At 42.4% G+C, this 20,490-nt stretch overlaps 1 protein-coding gene across 1 annotated transcript; it reads right to left on the reverse strand.

Annotated features, from left to right (window-relative positions):
• Positions 1-2,029: 2,029 nt before the first annotated feature.
• Positions 2,030-2,803, reverse strand: LOC111622628 (E3 ubiquitin-protein ligase Siah1-like). Its single transcript, XM_023365036.1, has one exon. The coding sequence runs from the start codon at positions 2,801-2,803 to the stop codon at positions 2,030-2,032; it is 774 nt and encodes a 257-aa protein (XP_023220804.1).
• Positions 2,804-20,490: the final 17,687 nt, after the last annotated feature.

Consider the following 20,490-nt stretch of genomic DNA (forward strand, 5'->3'; position numbering starts at 1 on the left):
TTATTTTATAGGTAGTAGCAAAAACTCTTTGGTGGTTAGCTGGTCGTTGGCTTCTCGTAGGACATTTAATAGTTACGGTGAGAGGTTCTGGAGTGGAATAAATCCAGGCTCCGTTTCGATCGAGTCGTTTAAAGATCGGTTTATATGTTGGGATGATTTGTCGAGTGCAGAGTATCTTGACTTGGGTCTCAATTCCGTTAAATAATGAGTATTCACAACTTTGTTGGGGAGGTCGTTGGATGGGAACATCCAAGGAGCACATAGCGAAATGTGCCGTTTGACAAGAAGTTAGGTCATCCCGCTGCAACAGCATATACGATTGTCGGTCCATTGATAGGGCAATTACTGGATAGGTAGTACGGAATTGAATGAAAGTATCTAAGGTTGGGATGTATGTTGGGAATTTAAGTATTTCATATAGATCAAAATATCCACTTGGAGTGATTAAAGGGATCTTGGCAAAGATTCTAAATTTTCTAGGTAAGGCTATAGTTATGGTGGTAATCCATTGGTAGTATTTAAATAATGTATCTGGCTGGATAGGTTCAATCATCGAATAGCCGTCTGGGAGTTGAGTTTGAATGTCCCGCAAGGTTCGGAGCATGATATCTCGGGGAATGAAGTAGGTGCTCAGATGGCCTTGTTCCAAAACGTCTATCGCTTCTCTCAGTTCGATTAATTGGAAGTGTAATTCCTGGACGGAGAACTCTATGGTTCTTAAGATAATTTCGTAAGCTAGATCAGAGCGATATATATTTATTAGTTCGCCGAAATTCTCGACCCGTTTGAACAGTACGTAAATTTGGTGTCGATTAAGTTTACTTATGTTTAACGTATTATTTAGCAAGGTAGTCTGAGATTGTAGTAAATGAATTATTCCTTCGCTACGTTGGGTAAGGTTTTCAATTTCTATATGTAAGGCTTCTACTTCTTCGGAAGTAGCGGTGCCGAAAAGGAATTTAAGAGCTTGTCCTCCTATGTTGAGGAGTCCTCGTTTTTCCCGTTGAGGAGGATTAAGGGTGATTAGGGTGCGAAGTTCTCCATATTCTCGTTGATAATTAAGGAATGAGGTTTTAATTAGTTCCAAACCCTTAGAAGGAAGAGGTTGATCTGTAGAGTTGGTCTCGAGGGGGCGAAGTGCTCGTTGTTCGATGAGGATATTTAAATAATCTAAAGACTGGGAAATGAATTGAATTTGTCGGTCTAAATGTTCGAAGGTAAAATCATTTACGAGGGTCCAATGGCTTGCTGTCATTAGGAAATTTCCTTGATGTAGGAAGACCACGCCCTTTTTTAATTCAGAGGAAGTTGTTAGGGTGGTATAGCTGATGCTCCAGAATAGGACATAAAGTTGAAGATAGATCATTATGATGGTTGTTTTCGGGAGAGGCGACGGCGGTTTCTCTCTGGAATATGGGAGATATTAAATATTTTTAGTATATTAAGGGAATTGACGAGTGTAAAAAAAAAGGTTTACATGACTAGTAATTAGATTCCCGGGGATAAAATATAAAAATTTTATTAGGTAAAATTTCTCTTGTTTTATTATATGCTTAATTATATACATATAGTAGCGAGGGATAAATACACAAATTGAGTTAATAGTTGATTTCGTTATGCAGGATTTCGGCCGCCCTAGTGTCGAGATTGTTTTCGTCCCCGTGTGGCTTGATTCTGGCGAGAACGTTCTGGTTGCTGCGAAGTAGGGAACAATGGAGTTCGTGAGGCCGTAACAGAAGAGGTACCGTCTGGGGGATTGTAGTAAGCCTCGATACGTGCCAGCTCCTCTACGTAGGCTGTCTCCAAATGTGGAGGACATTCATAATTGACAGGAAGTACTAGTGTGGCAGGGGTATTTTTATGTCGGTACTGAGACCGGTTGAAGTTAATAGCAGCTTCTAGGGATGGTCCCTTGATATACTTTTGTTCTGAAGGTGGGGAGGAAGGAGTAGAAGCAAAAGAGTCCCACCACTGATTATCAGTATTTTCCATGGCTGGAAAACAGGTTGGAAATATTAGGATGGTACAATTAATCAGTATCATTTACATTAATAGTAATAATGAACTTAAAATTATGGAAAGCACCGAAAGAGTAAATAGATTCGGCAGAAAGTTCTAATGGAGAATAGAGGTCATAGGTGTCGATAGCTCCCCAGAGAGGAATATGAGTAGAGTTCCATTGAAGGGAGTGAGGTCCCCGCTTCAAGTTAACCGTATAAGTAAAAGAGGACAGAGAGGGTGGTTTGGTTAAGATATAGACTTTGATAGAGAAGTGGGGAGTTTCGGACTGGGACTTTGTGACGAGGATGAGGAATTCGTGTCCATAACAGGCTAAGAGGGTAGCCCATATTAGAGGACTAGGTCCTTCTGCATGAAGACCAAGGAAAAGGATAGAAGATCGATTATATTTGGTTATCTGTGGATGAGCTTGCTGCAGATGAGGCGAGATAAGGGATCGCGCTCCTTCCCACAGACAATTTAAGTCCCTAAGGGGACATGGAAAAGGGGTGAAAGGACACTGCCGTTCATGAAACTCTCGATCTTCTGTTGTGAGGTATTCGGGGCATCCCTGAGCTTGGTGCATGCAGGGTAACCGTAGGGAGGCGGCGATTTGTTCGGCGACGAGGCTACGGATATGCCCCATAGCCTCTCGGCACGTGTGGCATTGTGTTATTCGTGGCCTACATTGCGAGCATACAATATGACCGTTAGTACATTGATATACTGGCGGCCTCAAAACCTCTAAACAAATGGGACAGCTGAGCAAACTGGTTAAGGATTTATCCATTGTTATAGAAGCCATGATTCTCTGAAAGTAAGAAGAAATATATATAAGGAACGTTAATTATTATGTACTGAATAACATTAACTAAATAAAGTTAAGAGAGATCAATCTCTCCTGTGTTTTTTTTTCTATTCCTCGCTGAGTTCGGGCGAAGAGGGTCGGCTAGGAACAGGTGAGATAAATCGGGGAATACGACTACGGACTCGACGGGGCCGAGGCATAACCCAAGATTGTTCAGCAACTGGACCGCGACTCCGAAGGGCATAAGGAGGCGTAATTTCGGTTTCCGCCTTCGTTTCGGAATCGGCGGAGTCTCTTTCCTCTTCAGCTTTTTCACTCTCATGATCGCTATCTATTTCAGGTGATGTGACAGGTATAGAGTTTAGAATAAACTCATCCCAAGGATCGATAAGTACCGGTTGTTGGTGACTAGAGGTTTGTTGATCGGATTCCTTTGGTATGTTGGGAACATTGGCAGTCGGATCGTCATTCAGAAGGAACTCCCTTCTAGCTACAGTCGGCTTAATACGGTCAGCATGTACATGTAGCTTCCTTTTTGTTTGGATATGTTCAATTGTGAAGTTAACAGGCCCGAGGATTTCAATGATACGATAAGGTCCTGACCACCGTGGAGCTAGTTTTCGTTTTAATCCCCTCGGGGTGATGACTTTCTTTAGTAATACTCTATCTCCTATTCTGTATTGAGGAGGAGTATTCTGTCGGCGGTGACGTTCTCGTCTTACGTCGGCCGCTTGTTCCGAATAACATTGCGCCGTTTCGTGAGCGTTCTTCATTCGTTGTTGTAGTTCGGAGGCAAAATTATTTTCTAAGTCATAAGACACTTTTGCAGGACTAGTGACTAAATCAAAAGGGTAAGTGGGGTCTCTTCCGTATAGAAGGAGAAAAGGACTTTCGTCTGTAGAGACGTGAATGGACGTATTATAGGCAAATAAAGCGTATGGTATCCAGTCATCCCAGTCGAGTTGATCCTTGGCGACATAGTGAGATAAAATGTCGATTAATGTTTTATTAAATCGCTCCACCACGCCATCACTGGCTGGATGATATGCGGTAGTGAGAAGTCTTTTTATATGTAATAAGTTGCATACCTCGAGAAACATCTGCGAGATTAAATTCGGGCCTCTATCTGTTAACAGTTGAGTTGGAGTAGAATGTCGCAATATTATGTGAGTAACGAATGCTTTCGCAATCGTCTTGCTATTAACATCCGGAAGCGGAACAGCCTCTGCGTATCGACTGAAATGGTCGACGAAAACCAGAATATATTTATTTCCGTTAGTTGTCATTGGTAGCGGTCCAACGGTGTCCATAGCGGCACGTTCAAACACATGAGAGAGAGGTGAAAACAGCTGCAGTTCTGCCTGTGCACGGTGTCCACGTCGACGATGTTTAGCACAGCTTTGAGAACTTTGCCAATAATTTCTTATTTCCTTTCTCATCTCTGGCCAATAAAACGATTTGGATATTTTAGTTAGCATTTTAGTCTCTCCCAGATGTCCCGCTAAAGGATTATCGTGAAAGGTATATAGAATATATTCCTTTAGGGCTGAGGGAACAACGATTTGTTCCCATCACTCGGTTTCTATCGGCCTTTTAGTTCCTTTAGGAAAGAGTGCACCTTCGTCATTGATGTAAAATTCTTCTAAATTGAGATTATGATAAATTCCTGAGGTTACTCCATCGCGTAGCGTCTGGATAATAGGTCCCCAACGCTCATCTTGCAGCTGGGAAGTTGCTATTTGGGTTACCGAGAATATAGGATCCACTTCCTTTATTTGCCGGATAGGGATGCGACTAAGGGCATCAGCGTTTTTATGAGCATTTCCCGTTTTATGAACAACATCAAAGTCGAATTCTTGCAAAAATATAATCTATCGAGATAATCTGGAATTAGTAGTAGAATCTTTGCAATCGAGTAACCAGCGGAGGGGTCGATGTTCAGTGATTATAGTAAAATGCCGCCCATACAAATAGGGTTTAAAATATCGTACAGCCCACACTGTTGCCAAACATCCTTTTTCAGTGGCACTATAATTTACCTCTGGCTTTCGTAATAAGCGACTTGCATATGCAATCGCCTTTTCTTTACCGTTTTCTTCTTGAGACAAAATGGCTCCTAGAGCAATATTAGAGGCATCAGTAGCTAATAAAATGGGTTTTTCAAAATCGGGCAATTTTAATACTGGCGCTGAGGTCAAAATTTTCTTTAATGTCTCGAAACTCTCTTGCTGATTCAGTTCCCATTCAAAAGATACATCCTTTCTTAACAAGTCTGTTAATGGCTTTGCTATTTTTGCATAGGAGTCTATATGTTGTCGGTAATGACCTGTTAAACCTAGGAATGATCGGATGTCTCGCTCATTTTCAGGACGCGGAAAGTTTAGGACGCAAGAAATTTTGTCAGAGTCAGGTTTTATGCCCCTTTCGGAAATCTCGTGACCCAAGAATTTTATCTGGCGCTGAAGGAAGTGGCATTTCCGGGGCTTCAATTTGATTTCCACATCGCCTAATCTTTAGAAGTCCTGTTCTAGTCGTTTCAGATGACTAGGAAAGTTGGGACTGAAAGTAAGGATGTTGTCCATGTATACGAGGCATGTCTTTCCCTTTAGTCCATGTAATACGAAGTCCATCGTTCGTTCAAAGGCTGCAGGGCTATTTCGGAGCCCCATGGACAGCTGTTTTATTGATAGTGCCCATCAGAGGTAGAGAAGGCTGTCTTCTCCTTATCGCAAACACTCAGTTGCCAAAATCCAAAAACGGTGTCCATCGAGGAAAAATATTTGGCTTGTCCCATCAAACTAAAGGACTCCTGCACCAGATGGAGTGGATAAGGGTCTATTTTCGTGAGTTTATTTAGTTTACGATAGTCAATAACAAGACGGAGTCCACCCAGTTTTTTTTTGACAAGAAGTGCTGGGGAACTCGAAGGTGATGTAGAATGCTCGATAATATTATGGGCTAATAGGCCGTCAATGATTTCGTTTAATTGGTGTCGTTGAGCATATGGAATCTTGTAGGGGGGAGTAAATAGGCGCAGCATTTCCTGTGTCAATCGTATGTTGTACGATGTCACAATAGCGTAGATCATAATCATTCACGGCAAAGACATGTCGATATTGATACAATAGGGCCAAAAGAGACTGTTTCTCGTCTTCTGGAATGTTGGTCCAATCAAAGAGCTGACCAACTTCCGTTTTCAATAAGGATGCAGTGGCTCCTTGGTTAACAAGATTTACGGGATCAGTATCTTCGCTGGCCTCCAAAAATATACCGACTTTAGTTCTCTTTATCAATTTTATCGTTGTGCGTGTAGTATTACACAGACATATGGGGACTTGTCCCCGTTTATTGGGTGTAACTAGCACATTTACCCCAGTTATCCCCTCCTGAAGGAAGGGAATTGTCTCGATTACTCCAAGAGTATTGCTACTACTCTTGACTCCTACAATTGTAGCAGTCACTATATTATCGGTCATGGGAGGGAGCCGACAGGTTTCCACTAACACTACTTCCTTTCCTTCGGCCATTTTGTTTGGTAAATCGGAGCCCTCTTTTTCGCGGAGTGCTTCAGTTAAAAAGTGCTCTTTATTTACCTTAGTGGTTTCCTTGTCCGTTAACTGTTTAGTAGGTGCTGAGCGTAAAAACGGAACCAGTGTTTGGGGAGGAATAGTTAATCCTCCACCCCGTAAATCAATAATCATTCCTCTTTCCATAATCATATCTCTACCAATAATACCATCACAAGGGTAGGTAATATCAATATCAACTAAGCAACATGAAAAAGGGAACTGCGGGTTCCCGAACCTGAAAGAGGGGGTTATAATACCATAGATTTGTATAGGATGCCCAGTAGCGCTTCTCAGATCAGTTTCCCTATCATACTCGATGTTAACTCACTCTTGCAAGTTACTCGCAAATGCTTTAGACAGCAAGGGCACCTTAGCTCCCGTGTCCACTTGTACTGTGGCTGGGTTCCCTCCTATAATACATTCGAAAATGGCTTCGCCTTGGTTACTTGTACAATTAGTAGATTGGAAGGAAAAGGATTGGTCTTGCTTCCTCATGTTGGAAGGATTATCCGGCGGCAGCTTAGGTGATATGTAAGAATCCCTTTTATGTCTAACCCTGTGATAAGGTGTTAGAGCGGCTTGGCATACTCTATGTCGAGTGCGACGACCATCGACGCTTCGTACCTGCTTTTTCCACCTATGCTGAGGTTTCTCGGGAAAGGGGATTTAAATCGGACCCGACTACGTTCATTTCCGACGTCACGTCTCGAGGGTGACTCGTTTCTCGGAGGCATTGACCAGTAAGGGCCGTTGTTATTTCGACAGACAGGTGAGTTCCAATTCTGTAGCTGATTTTGGTGGGTCTGAGAGTTCAATCGCGCGGAGGGATGATAAGGGACAATCGGACGATGCACACCTTGCCGGGAAGGGGTATTATTATAAGGGTTATTATGATAATAAATTCCTTGTAGGACCACGTCGCATTAGAGGAGATCGGGTTGTGCCTCGAATTAACCCATTCATTTGCACCTTGAGATTGTCCAATGCGTTAGCTAGCCGAGCTAGATTAACCTCTGCAGAGCATTCGGGCACTCGTTCATTATCCCGAACAGTTCGCATAATGCCGTGAGGATGTGCGGNAGTTGGGTTGATCGAGATGTGATCGGATCGGGTGTAGTTCGTGAGAGACTTCTCCGACCCCCGTTTCGGATGGCAACCCCCTTTTTATATTAGGGATCACATGACTACAATTACCAATCGTACTTATCGGTGATGACTGTCATCAGAACTCCGTTTGAGAATCCGGTGAGGGAGGAAGTAGTTTCTGGCAGAAAAAGGATGAGCATCCGTTTAAAGATTTTGATAAGATCGCGTACGGGGTTCAATAAAATTTTATGTGGCTAGGTTTATTATTCGGACCTTACATTACCTTCGTCTGTCCAAAATCGTACTAGTCTTTAAAGGCAAGTTCGATTTTGAATTTGTTCAAGTGGGTTACTCTCTCTTATATATAAGTGGGTGTAAATACGAAAACGGTTATATCTTTTTTTGATACAATTTTACAAAAGATAATACATGATAAGAATAAGTACAATTGTTAGTAGTGACAAATAGTACATATAGTTAATAAAATTGTTTAGTTGATTCTTGAAGAAGGTAGTATAATAATTCTTGGAGAGGTTGGGCTTGGTTCATTGGTGATTGGAGATACATGCGTTACGTATATCCGGTGATCGGTTGAGGTCGTCCAGGGTTAGTCGATCTATAGATTGTCCTGGGGGGTGAGATTAACGGTTCTTAGAGTCACGTAGCGTAGAGTTCTTTGTTCTTTCTAGTTCTTGAGACGTGGATAGACAATGTGGATAATTTGGATTGATAATTGATAATGGTCGGTGTTTTTATTCGGAAGGAAGGATCAACGTTCAGGTAGGTCGAGGTTGTTTGGAGAAAAGGCGCATTGGTAGAATAAGTTCGTAGGATAAATGGTGATATGTTGAGGTCCGTTGAGTAGTAGATCTTCGTTTCGGGAGTAAGTCAGGTGACTTCAGTTTTTCTCGATAAAAGTAAGTCATTAGAAAAACAAATTGGAATCAAAATCTAGTATTGGATAAGCGGGAGGTATGAAAGGTAAGTACAAAATATAGTTGAGCTACTCTCTCTCGGTTACTAAGAATAATANCGGTGATGTCGCCAAACTTTTGTTTCTGATCCACTCTTTAGAAATATTTATTTTGTTTAAGCCATCAAAAAAGACTTTGAAACCAACTGGAGGTAATGCGGTTTTTCTATTTCTCATTACATACGAAACTAAGTCTACTATATGACTTCTGATAACAGGTTTTCCATCGATTGTTAATTCACCTTTAGAATTCCATCCGTAATGACTTTGATCCAACTTAGCGATTAAATGAGGTATATATTTTTGATATAATTGAGGTTCCGATAAAATTATTTGTTTCATAAATTCATTATCATCAGTTTCTTCTTGCAGTTGAGATTCTGTTTCTTCATCTTGGTTAGATATGACCAAGATGAAGAAACTGACAGGTTCTTTAGGAGCGTGAACTGTTCTCTGATATCTCGAAATCAATTGACTTAATAATTTGACTTTATCGTCATCAGGTAAATTTGTACTTTCGAGTACTTCTTCGATATTAGAACCAATTTTTATTTCAGGCTTTTGATAACTCATCAGTAATTCGGGAGGAACTAAGGCCATCTGCTTCGCCATTAGATTTTTTTTCCTATTACTTTACCTATTAACCCTCCTGCCATAGACAATAACGGCGCCAGTAGAAGAGGAAGGAATCCACCAGATTGATTAACCAGAATTTTTTTCTTGGTATTTAAAGGAACACGTTTTTCGCTTAATTTCCTGATAATTTTTTTATATTTTCGTAATTTACGAACATCAGTGGGTATATTTCCTCTCCGTAAATTATCACAAATTTCACACAATACTTTCACTTGATTGGGAGTGGCTTCTTTTAATATGGCTTTTATTTGTGAAGGAGTAGTCTTCGCTAAAAGCGCTAGCATATGATAATTTTTCTTTACGTTTTTCATGTTATCGGTAAGTAAATCCAAAAAATACTTCGTTCGTCGGGAAAACAAGAATCTCTCACAGAAAATTTCTTATCTGTTTTAGGATGAAAATCTAATAACAAATAACCAAATTCCTTTTCTGTCGCTTTTTTATATGCATCCATGAAAAAATTAAATTTTCATGCAAAAGCTTCACGACTTAAACAATTCACCTGACTCTCATCACGATTATTTTTAAATAAAATCAAATAATGTGTATTTAAACTTATATCTCTCATAATCTTATTTTTCGGAAACAAATTTTGCATTATTAAAATCACACTTACATTACAGTGATGAGATTCTGTCGTAAACAAAAATGCTGTTTTTGGAGATAGTTCGTGCATCAGATCATCGATTATTATCAAATCCCATTTTTGAACAGATTCGGGTAAACCCTACATAAATGTAATATCCTTTTCTTCTTGAAAAAACGGTAAATATACGGAGTAACACCATAAATTCTTCTTCAGAGGATTTTCATAAATTTTGTTGTAAATCATTTTCTTCACCAATGTGGTTTTTTCAGATTGGGAAGGACCGGCAATTACACAAGTACTAGGATGTTTGAAATACATATTAATCAACTTTGTCACCCTTAGAAAATTTAGAAAATTTATAATATTTCATTCCTGGACTTATCTCTTTAAACACTACTAAAGTTTTCTTATCATTTTCTAAACATATTTCTCTCATATCTTCCGCACACCGTTCGAACGAACCGTATAATCCATTACATACTTCGTTAATTCCTCCATCCTCACCAACAATTATAAAACCGTATTTTCCTTCTCCTTTCCAAATATCTTTGACTTTGAAATAGCGGANTGTGCGTTAACTGTTTAGTAGGTGTGGAGCGTAAAAATGGAACCAGTGTTTGGAGAGGAATAGTTAATCCTCCACCCCGTAAATCAATAATCATTCCTCTTTCCATAATCATATCCCTACCAATAATACCATCACAAGGGTAGGTAATATCAATATCAACTAAGCAACATGAAAAAGGGAACTGCAGGTTCCCGAACCTGAAAGAGGGGGTTATAATACCATAGGTTTGTATAGGATGCCCAGTAGCGCTTCTCAGATCAGTTTCCCTATCATACTCGATGTTAACTCGCTCTTGCAAGTTACTCGCAAATGCTTTAGACAGCAAGGTCACCTTAGCTCCCGTGTCCACTTTTACTGTGGCTGGGTTCCCTCCTATAATACATTCGAAAATTGCTTCGCCTTGGTTACTTGTACAATTTGTAGATTGGGAGGAAAAGGATTGGTCTTGCTTCCTCACGTTCGGGGGATTATCCGGCGGCTGCTTAGGTGATATGTAAGAATCCCTTTTATGTCTAACCCTGTGATAAGAGCGGCTTGGCATACTCTATGTCGAGTGCGACGACCATCGACGCTTCGTACCTGCTTTTTCCACCTATGCTGAGGTTCCTCGGAGAAGGGGATTGAAATAGGACCCGACTACGTTCATTCCCGACGTCACGTCTCGAGGGTGACTCGTTTCTCGGAGGCATTGACCAGTAAGGGCCGTTGTTATTTCGACAGACGGGTGAGTTCCAATTCTGTAGCTGATTTTGGTGGGTCTGAGAGTTCAATCGCGCGGAGGGATGATAAGGGACAATCGGACGATGCACACCTCGCCGGGAAGGGGTATTATTATAAGGGTTATTATGATAATAAATTCCTTGTAGGACCACGTCGCATTAGAGGAGATCGGGTTGTGCCTCGAATTAACCCATTCATTTGCACCTTGAGATTGTCCAATGCGTTAGCTAGCCGAGCTAGATTAACCTCTGCAGAGCATTCGGGCACTCGTTCATTATCCCGAACAGTTCGCATAATGCCGTGAGGATGTGCGGTGATACTCTCGATCATTTCTTCACTAATAGCTATTTTTAACGCGTAATCAAACGTTTCCGGTTCTCGAGACATTACGCGTTGCCTAATTCGTATTCTGATCCCATTCATAAACTGCACTTTTAACCTTTCATCTAACTCTTTCCTCTGGACCCTTTGAATAATAGCGGTTTTCGTAGCATCTGCCCCTGGCTCCTGTGGAATTTCTATTTCCATCGCCAAAGCTTGAAGACGAGCAGCATACGTTTGTATGTCTTTCTCTTTAGATTGTACGCATGAAAAAAATCAGTTTAGTCGCACCGAAAACGGCTCCCTTTCAAAACGCTGAATTAATAACCGTTTAAACTCATCGAAATCGTCAACTTCCTTTATTCGCCTATCTTTTCTTACAAATTCCCGAGCAATACCAGTCAGTTTTAACTTCGCAACTGCCAGCATTTGTGCCTTTGACCAAGCAGCTACCTTCATAACATAAGTCAAAGAATCGAAAAAGTCTGTTACTCTGGGGCCTCCGGTCTCTCCAGACAATACGGNCGCCTATCTTTTCTTACAAATTCCCGAGCAATACCAGTCAGTTTTAACTTCGCAACTGCCAGCATTTGTGCCTTTGACCAAGCAGCTACCTTCATAACATAAGTCAAAGAATCGAAAAAGTCTGTTACTCTGGGGCCTCCGGTCTCTCCAGACAATACGGGTAATAAAGGAATAATGCCACCTAACCCTCGTAGTGTGAGAGGGGCCGACGCTGGATTAGGATTAGGGGGCGTATTAGCAGGGTCCTTTACAGGATGGGGTACGTCCTCCATTATATATATTTATTAAATTATTTATCTACTAACTTTGGGGTTTTTACCCTACTTAAATCGAATCGTCGTATTATTCGAATATAGCCTTTACGCCTTACCAACAGTTCAAGAGAGTTGAACCCCACTCCTGAAAAACCAATATGTGAGATATCGGACCCGAGTAATTACTTCCGTTAGTCCGACAACAGTAAATTGCTCACGAGTCAGGAGATAGCCGTTCAAGGTTATTACCCCGTAACAACGAAATGCGTTTTCTAAGAGCGGTAAAGGTGGTGAGAGGGTCGTCAGTTTGGCTTAGGCGATATTCAAATAGACAACACCCAAAATGCAAGAAAAACGAACATTTAATAATCCATTTATACTAAATACATACAGAACTTTGGATACGCTATTCTAATTATATTCTTTCGCGTAGTACCGAGAGAGAGTTTACATGGTCAGCGCTCATACCTCTGGACGAGTTCAATTTCGTATTCGTCGTTCAACCAGGTGCGGCGATTGGCATTCGGATCGGATTCTGTCGGCGATGAGTTGGGCTGATTGAGATGTGATCGGATCGGGTGTAGTTCGTGAGAGACTTCTCCGACTCCCGTATCGGATGGCAATTCCCTTTTTATATTAGGGATCACATGACTACAATTACCAATCGTACTTATCAGTGATGACTGTCATCAGAACTCCGTTTGAGAATCCGGTGAGGGAGGAAGTAGTTTCTGGCAGAAAAAGGATGAGCATCCGTTTAAAGATTTTGATAAGATTGCGTACGGGGGTCAATAAAATTTTATGTGGCTAGGCCTATTATTCGGACCTTATTGTATGTAAAATTTAAACTATTTTTCATACAAACAACAGAAATAACAGTTTTTGTATGAAGGACTTTGATTTAATTGTTTCTTTCTACTCACAGAAAGAAGAATTAATTCAATTAACGTCATTATTTTATTTGTCTTTTTAAAATAATTAACAACAAATACACTAAAAAACTTCTTCAAAAAAAATAACTATTTGTTTTTATTGTTACGATACAATTGCTATTAAAATTAACATTACGTCGTAGTTTTTTAATATTAATTTCAAATACCATAATGTGCCAGTAATGGTAACAAAATTGCTTTTTCAATTCGATACAAAAAATATTCACAAATCAGGACTACAAGTCCTGATTTGTGAATTATAGTCTTGATACTGTGATGCTGGGTATTGGGGAGCCCTTAAGGTGAAAGGTTACGACCCTCGTTTTGCCCATGGTCTGTCAGGATGACACGAGAAAGCCTTTTCCGTATGGGGGTCACGGTTTGCTGGACGCAAAGACTCACACAGAAACCGTATTTACCAATTCAACGCGTTTATTTGGATTAAAAAACATGCTTACAATGAGTTACACTTGTCGGTCTTGTCAAAAGTCAAAAGGCTCGCCGGACAGTTCGATGGATCCTCGGAGAATGGACAGCAAAACACAACGAAGAAGAGAGTTATCTTCTTCTGGGTCATAAGTAGAGGCTTGGAGGTTGGATGGTTAGAGGTCTTTGTTGGGAAGTTAAGTTCCAAATCTCTTCCATATGCTTCCTGGGGTGTTCTCTTTGTCTTCTCAGTAAATCCATATCCGCTCACTCGCACTGTTGTTTTTGATCCCCAGCTCGCAACCAACTCTCTTACCGTGTCCTTGCGACCTCGGGCTTTTATAAACTTTTCTCTCCCGAAATCCCGAGGATTCGGTTGGTCTGAATGTTGGTCCTTCTGCGCTTCTATTAGTCCCGGGTCTGTTGCCAGGGACGCGATTCGGGCCGAGGGGTCGCCGAGATGAACCTGTTCGGGCCGTTCTCCTCCGGAGTCGGGTCAAGCCCTCTCCCAGATGACGGTCTCGTAAATTGTCACCTAATGTCTATTTTTCGGTCAAGGAGAAGAGGAAGCTGTCTCGGGTGCCGCCCCCTCCACAGGAGTGTCAGCAGGACCTGCTTTGAACTCTCTGTAAGGTGATTGTCCAAAGTTACCCCGACGGTCAATCCCTCGATCGTTCTCACGATTGACGACCGTGAATCTGTCAATTAGGCCTGGAATGCGACAATTAAATCGTCTCTCACTCCGTTCCTTGGTCATAGCGGTCCTATTTACGTAATAAGTTATTGATATATTGACTTTAGCTCGACAGCCGGTTTCTGTCCCAGGGGGAGTGTGTGGTCCCGGCCTCACAGGGCTCCCCCTTTTGTGAAAATGACGCTTAATTTCGGAGCGTCATTTTACCTGGCGGTTGTAATACCGCCAGTCCGTCCGTTAAACGATCAGGGTTCAAGCGCTAATTCCCGGGGCTCGACCCCACTTAATAGTAACACGTTAATTTGTGGTTTCTTATTACCACTTAGACTAACCAAGAACACTTAAAAAGGACATAATGACAATAAACCGATCGCGTTGACAAATCGAAATTACATTAAGTAATATACACCTTACATTTTGTACACATTTATAATTTGATGATTTCATAAACAACGAAAAAAAAAGAATATTTTATGTAAAAGAAATAATGCGCTTAGTTAACTAACATCAAATATTATAAGCAAATTTGTTGCCTCATACAAAAATGACATTGACAATTAAAGCGAAAAGCGTAATACATATACATATATATATATCACGGATAAATCGTGCGCAAACAAATACTGGTTACATGAACACCCCTGACAATGAGTGCGAAATAATCAACGCGTATACAATATGACATCGACAAACTACATGGAAAGAATTGTTCACACATAGGCATTACTGAAAGACAATTTGAACAAAATGACTAGCGTATAATCGATAACACCGACAATTTGTACTTTTGAGGTAGCTACAAACCATGCATTGGGACTTGAATCCCAATGCATCTTTTACCTGAGACAAAATTTACCCGTATGGTCGATCATTGGATGAGCTTTGCATTTATTATTATGTAATTTCCCCGTTTTTATTTTTCCTATTTTCTGTTATCTGTAAAAATAAAATTTATGGTCAAAATCGGGCGATTGCAAGAGAGGGGCAGAGACAAGCATCTCCTTTACCCTCTCGAACGCCGCTTCCTGTTCCTCATTCCACCGAAATTCTACGTCTTTCTTTAACAGATCAGAAAGGGGTTTCGAAAAATTCTCGCGTATTGTAACATATGCCGTCGATAATAACCGGTTAATTTTAAAAAGGCCCTAATATCCCGTTCATTCCCTAGTCAAGGAAATTTTTTAACGCTTTCGATCTTTGCCGGGTCAGGCCAGATTCCCTCCTCCGACACTTCGTGTCCCCAAAACTTAATTTGGCGTTGTAAAAAGTGGCACTTTCTCGGATTTAACTTTAGGATAGCCTCTGATAACCATTGGAGTACTAGCTCTAAACGTTCGAGGTGAGATTCGAAGGTGAGAATTAATACGAGTATATCGTCCATGTAAACTAGAAAAATTTTATTCTTAAGTCCACTTAAAATTAGATCTGCTCCCCTTTGCCACGTGCTAGGACTATTAACTAAACCCATACCCATTCTATTGAATTGATAATGTCCCGAGGGTGTACTAAAGCCAGTCTTCTCTTTTGCCTTAGATTCTAACCCTACTTGCCAAAACCCACTCAAGGTATCCAAAGACGAAAAGTAGGTCGCCTTCCCCAACAGGCTCAACGACTCCTGTATGATAGGCAACGGGTAAGGGTTTATCTTGGTGACCTTATTTAATTGGCGGTAATCCACCACGAGGCGCTGGGAACCATCAGCCTTCTTTACTAATAATGCAGGAGAAGACCAAGGAGATTGCGAATGTTCTACAATCCCGATCTCGATTAAATCGTTAACTAATTTGTCCATGTGTTCCCGTTGCGCGTAGGGAATTCGGTATGGAGGGCGATAGATCGGGGGACTATTCCCCGTGTCTATGTCGTGTTGAACTAAACTACAATAGCCAAGGTCAAAGTCGTTCTTAGCGAACACGTGTTTGTACTTATATAGCAGGTCAACTAAAGGAGTTACCTTATTCTTTCCGATTTCGCTCAACTTAAACATGTTAGCAAATTCGGCTCGCGTTAGTTCACTTCCAGATGGTCCGTCTGGAGTGGCTTGATTCTTAGGCTCATCTTCCACTGTAAAGAATGCGTCAATTTTTAATCCCTTTTTAACCTTCATCGGATGTACGTCCGTATTCATAAGGCGTACGGAGATTTCACCGCGTTTACGCGTTTGCACTAAAACACCGGCGATAAATAAATGTCTTTGCTCGGGTGAAAACGGTTCTACCACGCCTACTTGGATGACCTCCCTCGAGGTCACTCTCCCCTTTCTAATCACTTCAGACCGAGGGGGAATGACGTAATTGTCGGTTAAGACGACTTCATTAGGAGAGACTTCGTTAGGAGGGTTACTCCCGGAACGGGAACTCTCCCCTTTCTCGACTGGGTTTCCGTTTCCCCTTTTGCGGTTGCGCTTTTTCCTAAATACCAACTTTTCTTTTAAGTCTTTAAAGCTAACCGTTCTATCCATTTTAATTTTCCTGCTACTCACACCGTTTATATAACCGTTATTTATTTCTGCATTTTTACACATATTACTATGATTACCGCTAACATCGTAATAATTTCTACCATCACTAGATTCCGCTACAATTGAATATCTTTCTATTCCCATCGGGTCGCCTCGGGCCGAATTTTTGGGCTGATCCCATGAATAGTCGTCCTCAACGGGTTCCACTTCACCCTGAAACGACACCTTCTCTCCTGACAGGAGAGTTATCTCCGCGTTTTTTATAGAGATCGTCAGATCATTCCTCGCGATAGCATCTCGACCGAGAAGGCCGTCATTTAATCCGGTAACATCTGGATCGACCAGATAGCAATCGTGAGCAAACGTCAGATTCCCGATTTTAAACACTAACTTATACTTCCCATAATTTTGGATGGTATGTCCCGAAGCGCTATACAGTTCTACTGGTCCGGGCGCTAATCGAGGTAGCGTATTCCAATCCGGGTGGAACGCCTTTGATATCAACGTAACCGCNGGCCGTCATTTAATCCGGTAACATCTGGATCGACCAGATAGCAATCGTGAGCAAACGTCAGATTCCCGATTTTAAACACTAACTTATACTTCCCATAATTTTGGATGGTATGTCCCGAAGCGCTATACAGTTCTACTGGTCCGGGCGCTAATCGAGGTAGCGTATTCCAATCCGGGTGGAACGCCTTTGATATCAACGTAACCGCCGCGCCCGTGTCCACCAACACTAGAGCTCGATTTTCGTTAATCTCGCAGACCGAAGTACCTACAGGCACTGTCTCTCGTTCGTTTTTTGCTACACCCGTTATCCGAGTAGTTTCTTGCGCCTCATTTTTTAAACAAACAAGGGAGCAAGCTGGCACTCTAACGTTCACTGAATCGAGTCTCTTTTCATTCGGTCTCGATTTTCGATCCTGATTTGCGTTTTTCGCTTTTTCCCGCGAATTTTCTAATGCCCTTCCGGACGAGCTTTCTGGAGCGGGCAAGGCCGGATACTCGGTCACCGTGACAGTAGGTGACGAGTGCTCATTACCAGACCGTTCACCTAGCCATCCCTGTCCATAATACGCTGCATAAAAAGGAGCCGCGTCTGCCCACGAGTGTCGGGACGTGAAGGATGGGGAAAAGGTGGGTCCTCGCCATTCGGGCATCCTTGCCTGTGCATAGTATGTGGGTGCAAACCAACTGGGGAAAAATGGCGGGCACTGCATAGGTGTTCTCCAGTTTCTGGAATCATAAGGATAGGAGTTTAGCCCGCTAGGTCGCCCATAACTTGTTTGTTTCGGCTGCCTCGCGAATGTCGGCCGATTGTTAGTAAATGATGGGGTTGAAGGGAAATTATTTGAGGGTACTGGAAAACGTGGGCTTTGAAAATTATTTCGAGGTGGTGCGTAAAATACCTCGTTTGCCCTATTTCTATACGGTGGAAGCGGTCTATCTTGCGCATTTCCCTCTCTCGGGGGCCTATCTTTTGGTCTCGATCAGTGAGATGACCGAGGCTCGAATTTCTTTTCTAAATTAGCCAATTGCCCTGTAATTTTGTTTATTTTTGCCTCAAGCTCAGACTCGGACTGCTTGTTTTCTATCCCCAAGCCTGACGAAGCCGCGTCGGTTGCAGTATCTACACTTGCAACCCAATTTCGCGTTATTCCCACTAATTGTTCGACTGTTTCTTCTCGCGTCGCGATTTTTAATGCATCCGAAAATGTCCGAGGGTCGTGAGTCAAGACGTTCCGTTTTATGCGGTCGTTTAGACCAGCGCTGTCCAACTTATCATAGCCCGCGGGCCATATTTTCTTCACCAAACATTTCGGGGGCCAAGAAGGTTGATAAACCNCGGTCGTTTAGACCATGCAAAAACTGAATCCGAAGCTTTTTGTCTAGCTCTTTTTGCTGGCATCGCTTGATAATCTCAGTTTCCCGCTCGTTTTCTCCGGCCTGCGCAATCACCGTGTCGCTGGCTAGAGTTTGTAACCGAACGGCAAATTCTTGAACTCGCTCATCCCGTTTTTGCATGCACGCGTGGAATTTCTGTACGCGGATCGAATAGGGTTGTTCATCAAACCATTCAATCATTAATTGCTTAAAACTATCGTAATCGCTTACTTCTTTCGTTTTAACGTCGCGTCGCGCGAAATCCCGTGCAACTCCGGTGAGTTTGCATCTTGCAATGCTTAGGCACTGCCGAGAAGTCCAACACCAGCCAGACTAGCTATTTCGTCTAACGTCTCGAAAAAGTCCGTTACGCGTCCATCTTCTCCGGAAAATGCCGGTAACATCCCCACGAAAGCCGAAGCTGATCCTCCGAAACCGCTCGTTCCACTAGAGCGCGACTGTGCGTCTGTCTCTGCGTTTATTTGTCTAGCCCCACTTTTCGTTTTTTGAAAGACTTTGCGAGTTTTTCGGGCTTTTCACCCAATTTCGGAATTTTTTTTTTGTATGGGACTTCGAATCCCGCTTAAATGACACTACTGTGATGCTGGGTATTGAAGAGCCCTTAAGGTGAATAGTTACGACCCTCGCTTTGCCCATGGTCTGTCAGGATGACACGAGAAAACCTTTTCCGTATGGGGGTCGCAGTTTGCTGAACGCAAAGACTCACACAGATACCGTATTTACCAATTCAACGCGTTTATTTGCATTAGAAAACATCCTTACAATGAGTTACACTTGTCGGTCTCGTCGGAAGTCGAAAGGCTCGCCGGACAGTTCGATGGAACCTCGGAGAGTGGACAGCACAACACAACGAAGAAGAGAGTCCTCTTCTTCCGGGTCGTAAGTAGAGGCTTGGAGGTTGGATGGTTAGAGGTCTTCGTTGGGAAGTTAAGTTTCAAATCTCTTCCGTATGCTTCCTGGGGTGTTCTCTTTGTCTTCTTGGTAAATCCATATCCGCTCACTCGCACTGTTGTTTTTGATCCCCAGCTCGCAACCAACTCTCTCCCCGTGTCCTTGGGACCTCGGGCTTTTATAATCTTTTCTCTCCCGAAATCCCGAGGTTTTGGTTGGTCTGAATGTTGGTCCCTCTGCGCTTCTATTGNATATCCGCTCACTCGCACTGTTGTTTTTGATCCCCAGCTCGCAACCAACTCTCTCCCCGTGTCCTTGGGACCTCGGGCTTTTATAATCTTTTCTCTCCCGAAATCCCGAGGTTTTGTTTGGTCTGAATGTTGGTCCCTCTGCGCTTCTATTGGCCCCGGGTCTGTTGCCAGGGACGCGATTCGGGCCGCAGGGTCGCCGAGATGACCCTGTCCGGGCCGTTCTCCTCCGGAGTCGGGTCAAGCCCTCTCCTGGATGACGGTCTCGTAAATTGTCACCTAATGTCTATTTTTCGGTCCCGGAGAGGAGGAAGCTGTCTCAGTCGCCGCCCTCTTCACAGGAGTGTCAGCAGGACCTGCATTGAACTCTCTGTAAGGTGATTGTCCAAAGTTTCCCCGACGGTCGATCCCTCGATCGTTCTCACGATTGACGACCGTGAATCTGTCAATTAGGCCTGGAATGCGACAATTAAATCGTCTCTCACTCTCGTTCCTTGGTCATACCGGTCCTATTTATGTAATAAGTCACCGATATATTGACTTTAGCTCGACAGCCGGCTTCCGTCCCAGGGGGAGTGTGTGGTCCCGGCATCACAATACTTTTCTCACAACATAACTGTATTTTAAAATATCTACAAATGTAAACTACTTACACTAAGATATTATTTGGGAATTCACACGTACAGTGAAAACTGCTTAGGCGACTACCTGCATTCCACGGGCACCTGTCAAAACAGGCAAAAATTTCTGGCACTGAATAGTTTATCCATAAAGTCTCGGTATAAGTTACCCGTATTATAGACCACTATGTAACGCGACCGCGGGCATCGATTTTTGGTCTGAAACAACATACACCATCTGTAATAAGCGATCACTTTCGCGA

Source organism: Centruroides sculpturatus, unplaced genomic scaffold, assembly GCF_000671375.1.
Source record: "Centruroides sculpturatus isolate CEXI.00-Female unplaced genomic scaffold, Cexi_2.0 scaffold23, whole genome shotgun sequence".
Classification (NCBI taxonomy): Eukaryota; Metazoa; Arthropoda; class Arachnida; order Scorpiones; family Buthidae; genus Centruroides; species Centruroides sculpturatus.

Coding starts and splice junctions, on each gene's coding strand:
- LOC111622628 (XM_023365036.1), bottom strand. CDS start 2,803: ATGGCTTCTATAACAATGGATAAATCCTTAACCAGTTTGCTCAGCTGT.